We start from the raw sequence: 19812 nt of genomic DNA on the forward strand, positions 1-19812 counted from the left end.
AGCAACTTCCCCTGGCATATCTTGGGGAAGAGAGCAGAAATTTTCCTAAGTCCACATTACTTTTCATTTCAGAGCTGAGGGGATGCAACATAGGCAGCAAGATATTTCTTCCAATGCTGCTATGACTAGCCCTGAAAAACAGACCTGAAAAATTTTAAGAGGTGGCAGCAACTAATAACGAAACACCTGTGGTAAATTTTAAACGTAAAATTGATGTTTTTCATCCCTTGTCTTTTAGTAACATAAGCCTATTATGTACAGTACATCCAGCTATGGATTCAGCTGGAAAAACATTTTATATCAGAAACAGATAACGGAGTCTAAACAAAGAGCATTTCCTGGGCCATCTTGCTAGTCAGGACACAGGATCCATACTACACCCTCCCCATATCTGCAAAGGGGAAGAGGATTTTCCTCTAACAGACTCAAGGGCACAGAGCTGCTCATTAGAGGCAAGTATCTTCTGTCATCCTGGTCCCTCACCTCACCCAAGTGACATGGATCAACCTGTGCAACCAGCTACTTTTATGCAAGAATTTAGGACTGAGGCACAGTGCAGGCATGGCACTGGGGCCAAGAGCAGGGGTAGGAGGGAGCACACCCAGCCTGCTGAGAAGTAGAGGTGTTGAGGCAAGTCGATGAAGACAAAAGGATCCGGATGTCAAGTACCCAAAGGAAGAGCATTTGACAAATACTTAGTGCTTGCTAAAGTAATCAATCCTGAGCTGGTGGAACCACAGAGTTTAATAAGAGGGTGATGTGCCAGTGTTAGGAGCTCTATTTCCTAATACCTCAAAACCCTGAACAAAGAGTTATGTATACTTTGTTGTCTGTCATTTTGTACAACGCCCTTCCCTCAAGGACTGGTCCTCAGAACCATTAGACATTGTTAGAGGAGATTAATTTAACTGCAGATTATTTTTTTTATTATTTTTTCCTTTCTTTCCCAAAGCACTTAACAGAAATCAGTGCTTGGGAACTAGAGCTCTGAAGCACAGTCTATCTGTTTATTTGTGATCATAGCAACTAATTGCTCAAAGACAAGCCTCAGGCCCCAGGACCATTCTCATGTCATTGAAGACATGCTGCAATGATGTGCCACTCATCCCCAAAAAAACAGTGTTGTTAACTTGAGGGGCTTTGCTGGTACAGAGGGCACGCAGCTGGATAACTGACCACAGGATAATGCTGACTCCTTCAGTGGCAAAAAGACAATGGCGGGAAAAATAAAAAATCAGTTCTGACATGTGGTAGTAGTTTTGTTAGCAGAAAGTCTGCCCAAGGTCTCAATCAGCTCATAGGAAATTCCTGTGTAGCTGCAGACACTGCCCTGACAAGGCCAGCCTTCCCCTCCCAGCTTTTCCTTTACTTGACAGCCACAGCTGCCACCACACCTAGTCTTTGGGCTCCGTTATATCTCAGCACTGATAGGAGTCACCCATGGGAAAGTAGGATAGTGGGACTGATGTCAGGTACCATGAAGAGCATTTTCCTTTTCTGCTTCAAAACTTTTGAACCTTGCAGAATGGGAGCCATCTGCTTCTATGATTTTTTTTTTTTTTGAGCTCCAACAAATGAATTTTAACAATGCATATCCTGCCAGGAAATGTTGCCATGCATTAGTGATACAGTATTAGATAAAAAGGTAAATTAAGTTTCCAAGACACAAATCTCAGCTGATAAACATATTACATCCACAGCTCAACAACTGTGCAGAGAAGAAAAGGAATAAAGCATTTTAGAGAAAGCTTCAGGAATATTGGGGGGGAGGGAAGGGGGAAACAGGAAGAGTAGATAAAGTAATGCCATCCTGTCAAAATATTGCTCAGACTACGCATGAAGCACAGCTATAAAATTAAACCAGATTAAACTAACGTCCATCCATTAACCTTGGGTATGTCTATATGGTACAACACAGACCTGAAGAGGAGCTTAGGCACCAGATATCTTGCCAACAGAGCACTCACTCATGGCACCAGCTCTGTGCTCAGCTGAATAAATAAACTAGAGCCAGACGAGCCATTTATTCTCCTCCAGTGGTGATGCTGCACAGCTCTGCAGTCCAGGAGGCAGCAACTCTGCTCCCAGCCAGGTGACACAGCCCAGCACAGTCACCAGAAAGGAGCGTTGGGACATTCCCTCTGCATGCTGCTCTAATATGGAAATACCACAAGGAAGCTGCCTCTCTAACAGCAACAAGCCAGTTGTACATTTAAGAGACAGCTGCAAGACAAAGGCTGAAGGGAAAGGCATTGCAAAATGCCCTTGCAGTTGCCAGACTTCTGTCTAGAGCATGAGCCTAAAGGTCAGGGCAAGAAAGACACTGTTCAAATGGGCAGTGAGCTGTTCCCAAGGCAGTTGGGTTGTGCAGGACATTGGTCCCACAGGATTGTCAGACACAGTTGTGCTATGCCCAGATGTGTTGTTCATAGACCCTTTAGAGAGGATGCTTGTCGATGGATAAGCTCCCAGACTTGCATTAAATGGAGAAGACCTGCAGTTCCAAACTTACACCAGACCATCACAGCAGATGTAGTTACTGCAAGAGGTGACAGCTGCAAACCTGATCTTCACAGAAAAGAAAAGAAAAAAAAAAAATCTAACCTAGGCAATCTTACATCAAAAGGGGTGATAAAACCTGGAGGAAATTTACTGCAAAAAAATTCAAGGAGGGCACAGAGGTGAGTTACCTAGCTACTGTCCTTGAGACTTTTACCAGAACTCCCCACGCCCTGAACAGTCATTAGGTCAGGAAGAAAGAGAAGCTGCTGAAATATTCCTTCCACTTCACACAAGTCCTTTGGACTTTCCCCAGACAGCACCAACCTGGCAAACATTACACCATGAGGGATTTAAATAGATCACAAGAAGAGAGATGCCAGTTTCTATAGAGCTTGCCAGCAAAAGTAGCCAACGCTCATTCCAACAAACAAGCCAGAAGCAAGGAGACTGAGAAGAAAAGGACATTCTGGCAGCTAATTAGTGAAAGCATTACAGTCAGGACTTCCAAGCACCAACAAGAACTAAGCAGAATATACTACTTTATGCAGGATTTTTTTTCAGACAGAACACAGAATGTGTCTGGGGAAATCTTTGCCAGTGACTTTTTGCTACCAAAATACACAAGTACTAATTAGATCACGCCAAGTCTTCATTTTCACACTTCCAAAGCTGCTCAATTAAAAGTATGTGTTTTGGCACTGCTCTCTGTTTCAAAACAATTTAGACAAAGCTAAAAACAAAGAAATGCTCAAACCCCAGGAGGTGACACAGTTGAATATGGATGAATCAATAGCATACTGGAAACCTAAAAAACTCATAAGCAACACAGACAGACCTACTTTCATGAAGCAGGTATTGCCTGATATGACAGAACACAGAAAACAAAAATAATCCAACAATGAGAAAGAAATAAAAATAGTGAGAAAGTAAGGTAACTCTGCCTTTTTCAGCAGAGCTGATAGATCAGCTCTGCCTTACACTATTTTCTTAGATTGTTACCAACACTTTTTAAAGAGCCTCCAGGTAGTTAAGGCTGGGATAAAAACTGGAAAGTACAGGTAGAACCTGGGACCTTCAAAAATCCACACCAGATGTCTTATCAGCAAGCACATGCTGAGGAATGATATCATGTCCACAGCTAGTGATAATCAGGAAGAATTTAAATTTCTCTTTTAGTGTTTTGAGTGGCACTTTGTAAATAGGAAACTTGATTTGAAGTTTCAGTTGCAGTTCTTCAAGATGCTGCAGAAACAGACTGCCACAGCTACAGGTTCCAGGACACTGATTTGTGTATTGAAGGATAATGCCAAACAGCAAGCAATAAAGAATTCTTGCACTACAATGTTAAGAAAACTGCTATTGATGCACATAAGTCACTGACCACCTTGCACTGCATGACAGTGCACCAAGACCAGACTCATTCCCAGTTCTTGTGATATGCACAGCAGTTAGGGCACAAGGTTCAAAAATTTGAGGAGAATGGATCCCCCTCACAGCAAGTAACATCACAAAGCCAGACCAGGAGAGAGTGGGAGGCCAGGAGATCTCCTCAGCCTGGCTGCACTTCATCTGGAGGAAGACACAGGAACAATGTCTGAGAGAAGGCACAACCATTCCAGCTCTCTGAAGCAGCAACATGCTGACTCAAAACCTACCCATTAGACTGTAGATACCTTTATCTTAGATGGTTACAAATTGCCAACAACAAATTTAATGCATCCCATTCCTGATGACAAATATCCTTCTTATCTCCAAGAACCACGTGGTCATAAATGAGGTCCCACATCCTACCCCAGAGAATCTGTTGTAGAAAAGTCCCTGTCACTCCTCCAGCTGCTGCAATTCTTCATTTACATAAATCACCTTTATTTAAGATTCCTTGTCCCTCTGATTTATGGCCTTAAGAAAAATAAACAGGAGTTTAGGAAACAAGGGTAAAGAGTTAATGAGCCAACCTCAGTAGCTCTGACCACATGTAATACTGCAGCCAATTGCTGCTTCTCTGACAGCCAATAACAAGAGCAAACATGCAAATAGGTATGTAGCACTTTTCCTATTCTTCAGAACTTAGGGAAACAATCCAAAACCAAATCACCTCAGGACTTAAAGATCATCAGGTTTTTAGAGTCATAGCAGCTCTTCATTTCACCAGCTATTAAAGTGAATTAGGAATATAGTCTCCTAAAAAAAAAAAAAAAAGGAGTATGACATTCACTGTACCAAGTTTAGGACAGATGAGACTTAAATCAACAGTACAGTTGATTTAAACATATTGCTAATTATGCAGATCAGAAAGAAACTCAGACTACAGAAAATCTAGACAGTCTCTGAAGAAAGTGTTTATAAAAAGTTAAGTGGCATGACCTTCTAAACACCAATCCCATCACAACAGGTATCCTGACTCTTATAAGGTGCAGAGTCCAAATACTCATGTGGTATCATCATATAAGTCTCCAAACTGGCAAAAAACAAACAGTTCTAAGAAATACTAATTCCACAGGAACCAAGAACTAAGAAAAGTCCAAAATGATAGTGGTTATGTAAGAGATTGGATTAAGAATAATCTACTGTGATGTGTGCATATTTACAGAAGACTTGGAAGAACAGAGTTTAAAACAATCACTTGAAGAAAAGTTAGTTGTTAAAGGAAACAATTTTCTGTACTAGATTATATTTATGTGACCAAGAAAAAAGTAGTGAGCAGGAGCAGACATCAGGTATTAAATGTTGGCTTGACTCTTCTTCTAAAGTAAGATCAGATGCCCCAAGAGCACTTCCCTCAATGCAAGATGAAGCTCTTTGAGCAATACACACTGAAACTTAGCAGTATCTCACACAGCCTGAACTCACCCCCATCTACTGTTATTACACTGGGGATGTAACAACTGACCACATGTCATGAATGATAATTTAGTGTTTAATTGTTCACCTAAGAGTACCATTTTTATCTTATTCTGTGCCTGTGCAGCCAAACCACAGCTGCAATGTGACTCTGTCTGCGCTGGTAGGACAGGATGCAGACAGTCAATAAAAAGAAGTTTGTCTTCCTACCTAACCAAACAATTTGCCTTTTAATATCACTCTTACTCAGCACAGAAGGAGGAAGAATAAAAAAGAATATTAAACTGTTCAAAAACTCTGTATTGTACCTTTCTTGTGATTTTATTATTCAGGATCCTGGATTTGGCTTTACCATCAGACAGACAGAGGCAGGAAAGGCCCTTCTCAGGAAGACAAGGTTGCTTGCAACATCCAAAAGGCTGGCGTTTCTGCCTCCTTGTTTTCCACATGCAGGGGGTGCAAGGGCTGAATGCAGCACTGGGTCATGGCAATCTCACAGAATCCAGATCATTATAGTAATTATATCATTATACACCATAAAAAGCATGCCAGTGCTTGCCATTAAAACTGACTGTGTTAAGATGTCGGTTGATTCACTTCAAGTGATATTTGATTAACAAAATGTGCTAATGATATCTGCAAGAAAGCAAATGCAATGCCACATATGTCTCAGTGAGCACTTCCTATTCCCTCTGTATTTTCTGCTAGCAATCTACTGCATTGCTACACCATACCCAGTCAGTTTGCAGCTGAGCAAAGACTGGGAAGAGCCATGCCAGCTCACAGCAAAGGTCCAGCACGCCCAGCAGTGTGGAACAACATGTGGCCAGCCAAAGAATGGCCCAATTAGAAAGTTAGCATGTAATGAAGCTTTTCCAGATTCCACCAATTTGTGGTTTGGGGATTTGCCAAAATGGGGAGGGATATGCACACACTTGTGTGTGACCATCAACTTACAGCCCTCACTGTAAAGCCTACAGCAAAACAAATTTAAAACCAAAACAACGGCCCTTCCTCCCTTACAGCATCCATCAACCTTTCAGATTTGCTAGAGCTCTGCTTTTCTGGACATCTTCCTAGCTGGCTTCTTAGGCTTCCCACTTTACTCCTGAATATCATGAATTACACTTAGAATGTTTTTAGTGTGCCAGAACACTTACTATTTCAATAATGACTTCTCCAGAACTCTTTTTTTTTATTATTGTGAATGTAATGTTTCCAAACAACATTCTTGATTGTTAAGACTCAAACAGTGTTGCTGTGATAACCCTCTAAGAACCTCATCTCCTCCTGAGTTTCTGTTATCCTTACATTAGATGCAAGATTTTGAGAAGAAACTGACTCTCAGAAGAATTTGGTTGAAATGAATTATTATTCAGCAGGGCAAATCCAAAACTAGCATCCCCTCTGGACAACTAATGCTTCATAGGTTTTCACCAACAGTGGGAGGCAGTCACTTGCCAGGATACATAGCTCTGTTCAAACTATACATGGTGATATTTGTGATGACTGCTTAAATCAAATTGTTCCTTCTTCACATTTGTTTGAAGTTGCCAACAACTGTCACAGCTGGGAAAAGTGAATTGTACTTTATGTCTTCTGTACAGAAAGTGTTTAAATATTTATCTGTGATGTATGGCTCAGAAGAGGCAGCTTGAAGATCTCCTGCTGCACTGTATTGCATCTGACAGCTCAGTGTTGAACAGAACATGTGCTTTCATGAGTTATGAAGCATTAGTATTTATATCACTGTTGGACACTTTGTGTCTAAAATGTTGGACCCATTATCCTATTATCCAACAACATACACTGTACATAATGAATAGCTCTATACCCTTGGCCTTAGAGACCTTCTGTCAAGATCAAAAGAACTGGAAATTGTGCAAAGAACTACTGTAAGCTGATAAGGAAATTATTCATAAAACAACAGAGGCATTGATGCACACTAATTTCTGAGAAACTGGCAGGTTAATCAGGAATTATTTTATCTACATACACAGTGTATTTGTGCAAAACTGGAGATGTCACTGGCCTATTGTAGCAAGCAATAGGGACTTAGACCCCAAAACTCTTTTTTGTAAGTTTTGGGCAGCACCAAGTCCTTGTCTGGGCACTATTTTCAGACTAAGACTAAAATTTCAGCCGTTGCGTGCAATACATGAGACGGTTGTCATGAAAAACATTCCACGTTATAAACTACTACTCTAAAAGCACCAGGGATTGGGCCAGGAATCCAAGCCCCAAGTGATATCAAATGACTTATTATGCTATTTCCCTCCACCAAAGAAATTACATCTTGCAAGAAAAACCAAAACAGATACCTGAAATTAAACAAATTCTGTCTGGCAATTAAGCAGGCAGCAAAAGAGCAAAGAGAGGCTGTGAGGAAAAACAGGTTAGGTTTATCCTCTATACCGACACACTGCTTCCCTCCTTGATGAGCCTACAAAATATTGCTGTAATCATAATATCAACATTTTCTTTGACTTCCAGTAATTATACCACTCTATAATTGAAGCTTCTGAAATTGATGTAAGCACAACTCCGTAAAATATAACAAGAACCCAGGAGTGGAAGTTAAAGCAGTGAAAATCAGTCAAGAAATAAAGCACAATTTTCTTCTTTATCAGAGTAATTGACAAGGACTGATGTAAATCCTTGACTATCTTTTATTGTGATGTTCTTCCAGAAGATAAAGGCACAGACTCAGGGAAGCCCTACAGCTTGAAGTTGGGAGACAGTCTTGCAATATGCAATGATACTCTGACTTCATTCCCTAAGAGTAGGTTAAGTACCTGGAAAAACAGCCTAAGTCAAATACCTTACTTTGCAAAAGCTAAATATTTGAAAGTTACCATAGCACCTCAATATTCCCAAGATGTAACACAAGAGGACAGGAGAGGAACTTCTGAAATGCAGCCTCCAAATGCAGTCACCACAACGCACACCACTCAAGCCTGGCAGGATGCTGATGGCCACCTCCTTCAGGAGATCAAGATAACAGATTTCAGGGACAAAAAGTCTGTGGTGCCACACTGAAATTGTTGGCTCTTGGTCAGAACTAATGGTAATCAGAGAATTATGAAATGACAAACTGATCATTGCTGAACAGCACACAGCTCTCCCAGCGGACACGTGAACAAACAGAGCTTTAAGACCAGACAGAATAAGCACAGGGAGGACCACGGTAGCTCATCCAAGCAATTGATGCACATGCTGGGAAGGACATGATGTTGAGAAATTCAAGCCTGATAAATTTCCCATCACCGAGCCAAGAAATAGAAGGCTGGAGAGAGAAAATATTGCTGTCTCTCTCAAGAAGGTATTACATAAAGTATAACCACACATCCAGAGTATTTCACCATCCCCTTACATTTCACTGTGGCATTTATACCTGTGTGTAGGGTATCACCATTACAGCTCAGTGGGACACAGTATATCCCTGAAGAAACTGCTCTCCAGCCGGTGGCTCTTCCCATCACCTGCAGTGATGACCAACTCACCAGGGACACAGTAGCTCCTAATTTTCTCAGCAATTCCAAACACACAGGTTTCTCTATCCAAAATCCATTGTTTCTTACCAGTCACAGATTTTCCCTTCTCCTCCCATTTACACATATAAATTGAACCAAGGTGCCAGCTAAGTCCTGCCTTTACTGGAACACAGCAATACACTGCAACTGTGGGAGAAGGTCCAAGGAATCACCTACACTAGCAATGGGAAGATCTTCCCCCAGAGCATCCAGAGGCCATCCAGGGTGCTGGAAACCCAGAAGGCACAGACTCAACACACTGCTGAAACAACAACCTTATCTTGTGCAAGAAACTGGTACAACAGCAAAAAACCCAGCTCAGTTCTTGGTGGAGCACAGGGTAATGTGTTGGGAATAGAGAACCATAAAAATAATCAGCACACACATCTCAATCCTAACAAACTAATATGTACAAAGCCTGTAAAGCCTCCTCTGAGAGCATCAGTTATACCATATATCTGATTTACATTTTTCAGAGAAATAACTGAAGCTCTTCAGCTTGTTCCAAAGGCCCCAATGGGATGGAGAAAACCCTCAATACACTTAAGTGGCAGCTTTGCAGCAGCATGAGACTAAATAAATGGAAAAAGCTAAAATAGTTTGCGATAGTTTATCATTAATCAGTATGAATTACTTGGCAGAAAGCAGTATCTTTCAGTGCAACTTAGTGGCACCTTTCCCAGAGAACTAATACAAACATGAGTGCATAGCAAGACATTTGGGGAGCAGGGGAAAAGGGATGTCATCACTGATTGAGTTGCTGATGGCAAGAAACAAAAAATCAGACTACACAGGGCAGCACCTGTGTGGCTGAAAAACATGACTGGCATGTTCCAGCTACTTCATTTGGCAAGGTTAAATTCACCACAGAAGAATCATAATCATATTACAAAACACTCAAGTATTTTGAACAGCTTCCTTGCAGTCAGATACCACTTCCCTAACAATTCTATTTATTCATGCATTTTCCCAGGACAGCAACATTCTGAATCCTTCCTCTTGTATTCATAAAAGATCATTACTGTTGAACATACGAAGGTATGAGAATAGAAGTGAGAGGGAAAGGCATTATCTTTGTTTAGAGACAGATATAAGTGGAAAACTGCAGAAAAAACTTCCAGCTCATGCAACCTCCATCAAACCTACAAAGAAGCCCTTGTGCTGGCAGGTCCTGGCAAAGGATCTAAGCATTCAAACTATTCCATTTTTCCATCTATATGACATGGCTTAATACAAAAGATAACTGGCATATATGGATTTGGTGATCAGTAAACACTGACTTGAAGTCTTGAATAGTTATGGAAGAAATTTGGCTTTGACCCTCAAAACTGGTTCTCAGAGGTTACCGAGATAGCAGCAGACCTCTTTCTTTTATTTGTATATGGATATACCTGTAATACCTTAGATCCCACTTATGATTGCTTTTTGTATTAGGTTTAGTTTTGTACTTAAGTTTGTCAATAAGTACTCAGGTCATTCACTCATGCATACTTAAAGGATGAGACAAGTTCTAATATGTTTCAAACCATCATTTCAATTGTTATTAGATTTAAAATAATAGCTAGAAGGTTCAGCAAATGTTCAGAATAAACACCTTGCATTTGCAAGTCTGAAAACTTATTGCTTCAAACAAAGACAGAGAAGGTAACTAGACTGAGTAAAAAGCACCAGGCCAAAGAAGTTCAGACCAGTCCCCACTGTGCTGGAAACATCCTTACTACCATTTTTGTCCAAAAGATCTACAACAGTCTTTAAACTCTTAAGAAGATTTCAAAAACCATGTTTGGAAAACTATTTGTGGTGGTTCTGTCACATCTACGTGTGAAAACCCATGTTAAAATTGCTAACTGTAGCTTCCATCTCTCAGCAACTAAAGAAGCAAAAACTGCCCTTGCATAGTAGTGTTAAAAGATAAACCTGCAGACAAGGTAAAATTATCCAGATATTTGAAAGGACAAAGTTTGATTAGGTAAAGAAGTTTCATCAGTGGGGAAAAAAAATTTAAAAAACCACCAGACAGTGATCTTAGTGAAATCCTCAGACATGAAAATGAAAGCAATTGTCCCACATTTGTATTGCTCCAGTCATTTCACACATGCTTCATTCATGCAAAGAAGGGTATTACCACAAAATCTGGAGCTGTGACAAGATAAGCTTTTCATGGACTGAGGACCCAAAAATTGGAGAGAGTCAAGCATAACTAAAACTTTGCGAACAACACTTGTCAAATACATGAGCAATTGCAAACACCTACACAGCGCTATCCAAAACTCCACAGCATAAAGACACAGATACCAGAAGTCACCTCTGACAACGGTGCTTGGAACCAGACTCACCATCAGACTTTCCCATACAGGCAAAATGAAGGCCATTCCAAGCAAAGAATGAGGCTTCAATGCCTCAGGTATCACTTCTTCCAAACATTGTAATGAATAAAGTCTTTTAATCAACAGCAGTATAAACTCAATTTAGCTAACCTGATTTGTAGGAAATTCTCTGTTCTCTATCTCAGGCCCTACAACTCTAGTGATGAAAATTGTAATAAGCTCTTTCTCTCAAATCACAGCAAGAATATACTGAACTGACCTTCCATTGATCTCTGGGAAGCAGCTTCACCACCACAATGTCACCGTTCAGGGCTCTGTTGCGAGCAACCACTCCGTCAATAAAGATATCGCGACTTCCATCCTAAAAAAGAGGAAGAAAACTAAGTGCCAGAACAAAACATATTAAATCATGGTTGTTACAAGGTTTAGAACACTGCCATCGAGAAAGACACACACCCTGGTGAGGCAAACATCATGCAGCTGTGCACAGGAACAAAATGGATTCAGCATATGCCCTTTAACATGCAGGATCTTTCAGCAAATGAGCACCTTTGTATGGAAGTGACAGTACAGAAGTTCCACACTGCTTACACAAGACACAGCCAAGCCCTCAAGATGTGCTGTCTCAGTTCCTCCACAGTTACTCTTGGGAACAGGTAGAGTTTTCTGCTGTCACATCTCCTGACACATTAATTTCCCACCTCAAACATACAAAGCCAGTGTTCAGAACAGAAAAATGTTCAGAACTGTTCACAAGACAGTCTCTGCAAAGTACTCCACACAGAGCTCCAGCTGCTCTCCTGGTGAGCTGGGAAAGCAGGGACATGCAGCTCCCAGATCTGCAGGGCATTCTGTGAAGGTGGTCTGGATTGTGGATAGGGATGCAGTCTCCTGTTTTTCAAATGAGTTAACACCATATATTCTGCATTTGGCACAGCTAATGTTAGAAGGTATCCCAAATAATGACAAGCACAGATGCCAACTGCAAGCCAGGAGATCTTTTACTGTAACAGACATGTCAGGACACCTTCTCTGAATACTCTGGGCTAGCATCCTTACACAAGAGTCTCTACTAATTGCACACACTATGATTATCCACCCCAGACATGTTTGGCATTTGGTTACTCTAGATTTAGTTTGGGAGATTTTCTTCATGGGGTGAATAAAGTTTCCTGAAGATGCCCACACAAAGATTTTAGTTTTTAAAGGATTGCCAGTTTTGTCCTTTTTGTTTGTTTCTTTTTTGTTTGTTTGTTTTATTCTTTTAATAATCTTTGACTGTGCTCTTGCTGCTTTCATTTGTGCTTTCCCATAATTCAGTATACAAAAAATTCCATATATCTGTTTACAGTGCAATGAACATGTCTAACAATTTGAGCATTTAGTATCAATATGAGCAGTTTAAATAGTTTTTCTGAAGAGAGTTATCTCTGCATAATTTTGAGGTACAAAAAAGGAGGTTGAGTTTCTTCAGATTAGTACTTCATTGTCTTTTAAAGAAAAAAACAGCCTCATAAGATTTAAAATGTTAATCGCAACTTCAGCTGTTTCTCAGACACTCCTGAGTCTCATATGCGTGAATAGATCCAATCAGAACTACCAGCACGCTCAGTGTCCAAGAAAAATTTCTTTTATAACCTGAAAACATGAAGCCCAAATATCACATAAGTATCTTACAGTGCTTAGATACCAAAACAATAAAAGGAAGAACCCTGCCACGATGTGAAACTAAGGCTGTCCTCCAAGAGACCAAATTACTCTTAGAAAGAAAAGCAGCAGCAGCAGCTCAACAGCTGTGTGAAAGCTGCCTCCCATGACAAGATGCAGAAAAATTGCAAAGCCTCTTGGACCAACATAATTCAAATTGGAAACTGTTCTTTTCAAAAAGCCAGATTTTTTACACATGGTCTTATTCCTTTCTTCTCCCCACCCTTTCCCTTCAGCTCCAACTCTTCACCTAAATCTGTCATATATATAAAAATGAAACGCTCAAAGTCACTTTCTAAGGCAAACTGCTGGTTTGGGTTAGGGTTTGTTTTGGTTTTTTTGCCTGTACCTGTAGCTTCTCTGTGCTGCAGGACACAAGCATTATTATTCACAATAATTTGTCCTACACTTTTTTTTCCCTTTCCTCCTGTGTCCATGAAAATACCAGACGTTTTCTTCCAATCCCTGTAAAGGTGCCTGATATATCACACCATCTGGTTAAAGCTGCATCTCTACACTCTTGCAAGAGTCTTGTCTTTAACTGCACCTACACATTCTCTTTCCAAACAACACACACACACACATATATATATACATACACACAAATCTACGCATGTGCATGCACAGCTATTTTACAGCAGTACATTTCAACATTGCGACAAAACTGTAATCAGAAAATTGCCATCAGTTTTGGTTTTCCCTCCAGAAAGAAACATCTCTGTATCTTGAACTTCAAGCTCACAATTGTTGGATGAACTTAAGCACTTCCAATAAAATTTGTGCATCCCACTTTCCCTCTGCACAGCTGACACTTCAGATTACTAATGCAATTAAAATGGCACTGAATGAAAACAGAACACAATCAATCACTCAGCTGTCCCTGGGGTGCATCTACTCTACTGGCCACCATGGCCTCAAGATTTTGCAGCCCTCTCCAAGGGAACACAGGGCTTTTTCTGCAAGTATCTCCAGCAGTGCTCCCTCTTCCCCTCTAACGAGACGTGCAGTACTTCCATCTGTTCTGGAAGTGTCTCCCACAAGCACAGCACAGCTCCAGTCACTGTCACTCATGCTCAAAAGCACCATTCTTCACACTGACATTTCAAACCACGCCACCCTGAGCAGGGAAAACACAAGATATGAAGTAGATATTTAAATTCTTGGGGTCTGTCCTCTGGGTAGCTTCAGGAAAAAAGCCCTGGACCTTCCCCTCAACGCTCCATGCAACGAGATGAGGAGACAGAGCACATGTGCAGGAAGAAACACACAGGGACTTCTGGTGTCAGAAGGTGAACAGCTGCTGCATTGAACTCCATGAAGCCAAGGCCAAGTCATAGCTGAAGTGAAAGGGGTACAGTGCCCTCATCAACAGCAGGAAAGAAAGGGTGATTTTTCACAGCTGCAGCTCTTGCAGCATCTGGCAATGATGGGAAGTTCTGTAGAACACCAAGGCTGCAACCTCTCCACTATGGAAAATAATGTTACACAAAGGATAAGCTTTCCAAAGCACCTGTCTTAAAGGACTGTACCTACACAAGCCAGTCATCTTCATCCAGGCATTGATTCTGCAGGTTCTGGTATTTACCTCCATAAAGGGCAGAAAAGTAAAAAGATAGCTGAGAGAACCACCTCTGCTAGCCCTCCTTAATGTATGCATTCCTGCACACAGAACAGGCACAAGGCAACAGCTGGACACCAGGGGGGTGATTAGGGGTACAGCTTCACATCCAAATAACTTATGAGAGTAGCTGAACTTCTCTTTTAACCTTGCATTTTGTAAATTCAGAGAATATATTTAAGAGCTTACACTTACCACACCTACAAGGACACCTGGCAAAAGAAGGATCAAAGTTCCTTTCACTTCCTTCACACTTCCCTCCTGATGTACCAGAGAGCTGCTCTGTACTTCTTCCTCTAGTCAATGTCAGTGTATTCTGTGCAGCCCCAACCTTTTCCCACCCCTCCAATGCCAACCTGCTCTAACAAAGCTCCAAAACATTACCCCAAACCAACAAACATGAACTGAAAAACGCCATTAATTTCAAGGCTTTCCCAAGCCCCAAAACAATAGTGCTGTCAGTAGAAGGGAGAACAACATCATCAGTGCTTCACTGTCTCAGGGCAGGCTCTACCTTCTCAACCCCACACCAGCAAAACATTTAACTATAAAACTCTCTCATTAACAGCAACACTTTTACCAAGTCAGTTCCAGATAAAAAGCTTTGGCTGTGCCAGCTGTGAGGTCACCTTCGTGACTGGAAGGCCCTGAAATTGCAAGAGTCCTTCTTTTCTGTCAAAATAAGAAGAGAGAAGAGGTGCAAGCCAGTCTCATGTGACAGAAGCACATCCCAAGCCAACCAAGATAGAGCCCGCGCCAAAGCGGGCACATGAAAAGGAATCACGCATATTATTTCTGGAATGACTTTTCAAATTAGCTCATGCAGCAGATCGAAAATGTAGAGCATATTTGTTTAGGGAAGATTAACTTAAATCAGTGGAAAATCCATAAAACCTCTGCAGCCATAAAGCAAGGGTTTCTGATTACACTATCTGGTGGTCCTCAAACCTGACTTCAGCTGGCATCTGTGGAACCCTGCAGTATCCCCACGTTCAGCATAAGCAATGCATTTCTTTGAGGTATGAGAAAGCAGGATTTGGTTGGGAATATCTGATATAAAAGAAAATCCAGATTGTGTTCATTTTTTCCAACTCTTTCACCTCTGAGTGAACTTTGGTGCACGGCATAACTCCTATCTTAATGCACCTTTACTCATGAACCTTAAAGCATTATAAAATTACACTTACTGGAGATGGAATGAAGGCTTCATGGTACTTCTTAGGATTTATTCTCAAGGGTCCCTTAAAAAAATAAAATAAGGAGAAAGATTATGCCTGAATCTTATTAATTTTATTTAACACCAGTTAAATTAGAGAGCTGTGGGTAATATATCTACAGTGAAACATGAGAGATACATCTAAATTTCCATTATACATTTCAAGTCTTGACAACTTCGCATCCAAGCAATTTCAAGCCAAAAGGCAGTTTCATGATAGGCTTAAGATGATCTACTGCAGTCTGTCATCAAAGAGATGTTGAATCATTAGTTGTTGCTGCTACTGGGTGAACTGAGGATCCAAGCTCTCCTGTTCCTTTCACACATTTTCTGCTGAGCATCCACCAACTTCATTAACAACTGGATAATAGAAACAATTTGGCTTACTCTGTCTTGGAAAAGGAGAATGTTAGGTTTGCTTATTTTGGAGGATGCAAGGAAAGAGGAAAAGAAAAGCTGAGCTTGCATGGCAGCAGGTATCATTCTTATGGGGCTCTGGCTGCTTAGGCTGTTCCTGCAAACAGACAGCAGCAGTAATTCTGTGATAATAAAGTACATTTCCAAAAAAGAATTAAAAGGATTTTCCAAAAATAAACATTTAAAGTCTACAGGATTAAATTCTGTTTAAACATACTTAAAGGCAAACTATCTTAAATACATTTGAAAATTCCATGGTCTATCTATTTCTGCATTGTTATCTGCCAACTTAAAGGCCAAGTCACCTGCAACAAATTCATATCAACCCTCCAAAGTAAACCAACCAGTTCAGCTGCTTGCACTCAGGTCCATCCAAGAGAAAGGCAGAGCCAACCAAAGCCTTACAGGCTACACATTTGCATCCCAAAAGAATCCTGGAAACTGGGATTCAAGTGACTGCAGTTCAAACTGACAGCATTTGAATCTTATGGGAATACAACTCAGGTATCTGCCCTGCAACAGGCTTCTGCTGGGGAAGAAACTTTAGAAATTTCTCCACTTGTGTATTTGAAGTAATGTTAGCCAATTTATTATATGAACAGATTCCATCTGTTTGCACTTCTGTGTTAAGCAATCATAGGAGCATCTCACAGGAATTGCTTCTTTAAAACTTTACTGCGGCAAATAATTTTTTATGTATTCTGGGAAATACTCAGACAATAGGAAAATAGAGCTGACTACATGTGAAAGTTTGCTGCCTTGAAGAATTCACAGATTTACAAAGATTTTCCATTGCACTTATTTGCTAAAGTTTACCAGCAAATACAGAATAACAGATTACCAGCAGCAAGTATTCCATACTCTCTAGATACTATTTGAGTATTTTGCTGCACTCTCATTTTATGTCTCACATAACTTGTACTAACAGGGACACTCGCCCCCATGGCAGGCAAAACCCAGGACAACAGCATGGAAACAAAGATGACCCACTGAGAGAAACCCTGTGGTATTTTATGCTTAAGCAAATTGAGAGCTGACTTGCTGTCATCAGTTTCTGTTAGCACTGGTACCCACTGGTGGAAAACTCTCAATGGTCGTCCCCCACTTATTTCCCAGAATCAGTCACCAGAAGCTGCTACAGAGAGAAAGGAAAAAATGGAAAGGGATTGTTGCTCTGTTTGACAATGAGTCAATTCCCATACGTGGATCTACCCACCAGCACTAAGCAGATGAGGGGATATCCTGTTTTCCTCTGCACAATCCCCTTGAATAGTTAGGGACAGTTGTCAATCAGCCAGCTGTAAATGCCAATCATGCACATGAGAAATCAGGGCTTGTGTCCATGGCCCAGAAGGCACCAGAGCAGCAACATGCCCATGGATGCCCAGCTCCAGCAAATGCACAGAGGAGCACGGTGTTACCATGTTTACTGTGCAGCCTGTTTATCTGCATCTTATATGCACTACCTAATTATGATCACCATTAGAATTCTTACGTCAAGTAACATTAAAAAACTTCAGCTCCTTCCTTTAAGCAAGAAACTCACAAAATTTATCTTAGAAAGCAGATGGGCCCTATTATCTGTGCCCATGAAAATCCTATTTACAATGTTGTACATTTCACGCTGTGATATCATATCTGGAACCAGTTACTCTCCCCATCTGCAATGAACAACTGTTCTCATGTGTGTATTGGGGGGTGAAGTTCTGGCTGCAGAGTCTCATGATGTCACACTAATGTTGTATTATTTTACAATAGCTTTCAAATAATAGCTGCTATATTTATCAGTGTTTTTCTGTCATTAGGGCCTTTGTTATGAAAGGGAAGAACAAGGTCTGCAGGAAGGTTTCTTAAATATTTTCTGATGATTCAAGGCAGCTTCACAGGCTCTTGCCAATAAAGTTTCTAACCTTATTGAACTTCCCCAGTGAGACACATAAGGGTCACAATTTCTCAAGCTGCTCTGCTAAACCCAGGGCAGGCAGTACTCAGACTAACTTCAAGCATCCCAAACCTAACAACTACTATAACACATATGCCTAGATTCATTTGTATGTACAAAACACCAAAAAAATGTCATGGTTCACAAGTATCTGATTGCAACCAAGGCTTCCTTTGAAAAAACAATTCATGAAAATCAGGGAAACCCCAGCTTTCACATCCACAAAAGAACAGCTTTCCAAGGAAAAACACCCTTTTAAAAGCAAAGCAGGCTCTGCATCTCTGTTGGCTCCACCTGACCCCAGCAGTCCTGCAGGGAGGGGCTGGGAGACTCTGGAGGTGTGGAGCAGACATGAGTTTCTGGCTGATGCTTCAGAGGATGATTAGAGTCCTCTGGGTCAATGCTCTTTAATACACAGCCCGATTTCATCTGTTGGGTATAACCATCATTGTGCACTCACAGAACGATGCAGGAGTTATTCAATCTTGTTTGCCTCCTGGCCATCCAGTGTGATTCCAACCCTGATACGCCTGGTGTTTGCTCCCTGCAGTTTTAAGGGCAGGAAAGTGGGAACTCTACACATTCATAAGCGCCTGAGCTCAGATCTCTTTTTTCATGGAAGGACACTTCCGGACATGTCGCATGACTACATGAATCCACAGGGCACACTTCTCAGGCTACTATTTATCAAAACATGACTTATGTCAGATGCAGTACCAGAAACCATTAAGATCAATATTAATGACAGACGTCAGCACCCATAAAGATAACCCTTCACTATTCCTGATCTAGGGCTGCCTAATCTTCATGGTACTTGTGTGTCATCTGAACAATCTCCAGGTCTGCCAGGAGTTTCTGTGGGTTGGGCTTTCGGGAACATTTTGTTGCACAGCTGCATTGCCAAGGTCCAGAAAGAATCTCACTGTTATGGTAGGCTCTTTTTCTCCCTAACAGAGCTCTCTAATTCTCATCCAAATATAAGCAGATCCAGTGTTTCCAGGATGCTCCAGGAGATAGCCCTTGTTCAGTAGTCATGCTACTGCCTAGGAGCACTCCAGTTTCCTCACAACCAGCAGATTCAGACTAATAGGTCTGGCCTCCCCTTACATAGGCTCTTGTGGAGCCTTTTTGCAGGTTACCATGCCAGAATAATGCCCTGCTTTTGGGCATTAACACAACAGGAATTTGTTCATTCTGTCTCTTGCCATTGTAGAGAAAACCATTGAATAATCATCCATTCACTAAAGCTGCTCTCAGGATCTCACCTATCCTGGCTGAGGCTGCAGCGATGAATGATCTTGACGAAATTGTAAGGATGAATGAACTGAAGATGAGAAATACTGAGCTGGGATGCCCATGATCTAAAACTCAGCTCTGAATTATTAAGTCCAGCTTCTACAGTCTCAATTGTTTCCCTGAGATGTGGAATTGGATGAAAGGAAAACAGACAGAGCCTAAGAAAGCACGTATGACTCTTGCAGTTACGCAGCACATGAGCTGGAGTAGACACTACCCATTTACAAGAACTAGGGATTCTTTTGCCAGGGATCATGCAATCACAGGTCCCTGGGGACTCAGCATTTCAATGGGATTCTCAGGTAGTAGTCATAGCCTGATGTGCCTCATCTGCAGCTGCACTTGACCTCATAGGCAGTCTACATACACTGCACTTAAAGCTATCAGGCCATGTTAGCAAAAATGGTGCCAAA

General features: G+C 41.2%; 1 protein-coding gene across 1 annotated transcript in view; it reads right to left on the minus strand.

Annotated features, from left to right (window-relative positions):
* The window catches only part of DIS3L2 (DIS3 like 3'-5' exoribonuclease 2), a 183260-nt gene that overhangs the window by 143480 nt on the left and 19968 nt on the right, over window positions 1-19812 (minus strand). The window contains exons 5-6 of the mRNA XM_062498823.1: window positions 15716-15769; window positions 11463-11564 (exon numbers count right to left, since the gene is read on the minus strand). Coding sequence (XP_062354807.1) covers window positions 11463-11564; window positions 15716-15769 — 156 coding nt within the window. The remainder of the gene's footprint in view (window positions 1-11462; window positions 11565-15715; window positions 15770-19812) is intronic.

Source organism: Cinclus cinclus, chromosome 10 (genome assembly GCF_963662255.1).
Source record: "Cinclus cinclus chromosome 10, bCinCin1.1, whole genome shotgun sequence".
In the NCBI taxonomy this organism is placed as follows: Eukaryota; Metazoa; Chordata; class Aves; order Passeriformes; family Cinclidae; genus Cinclus; species Cinclus cinclus.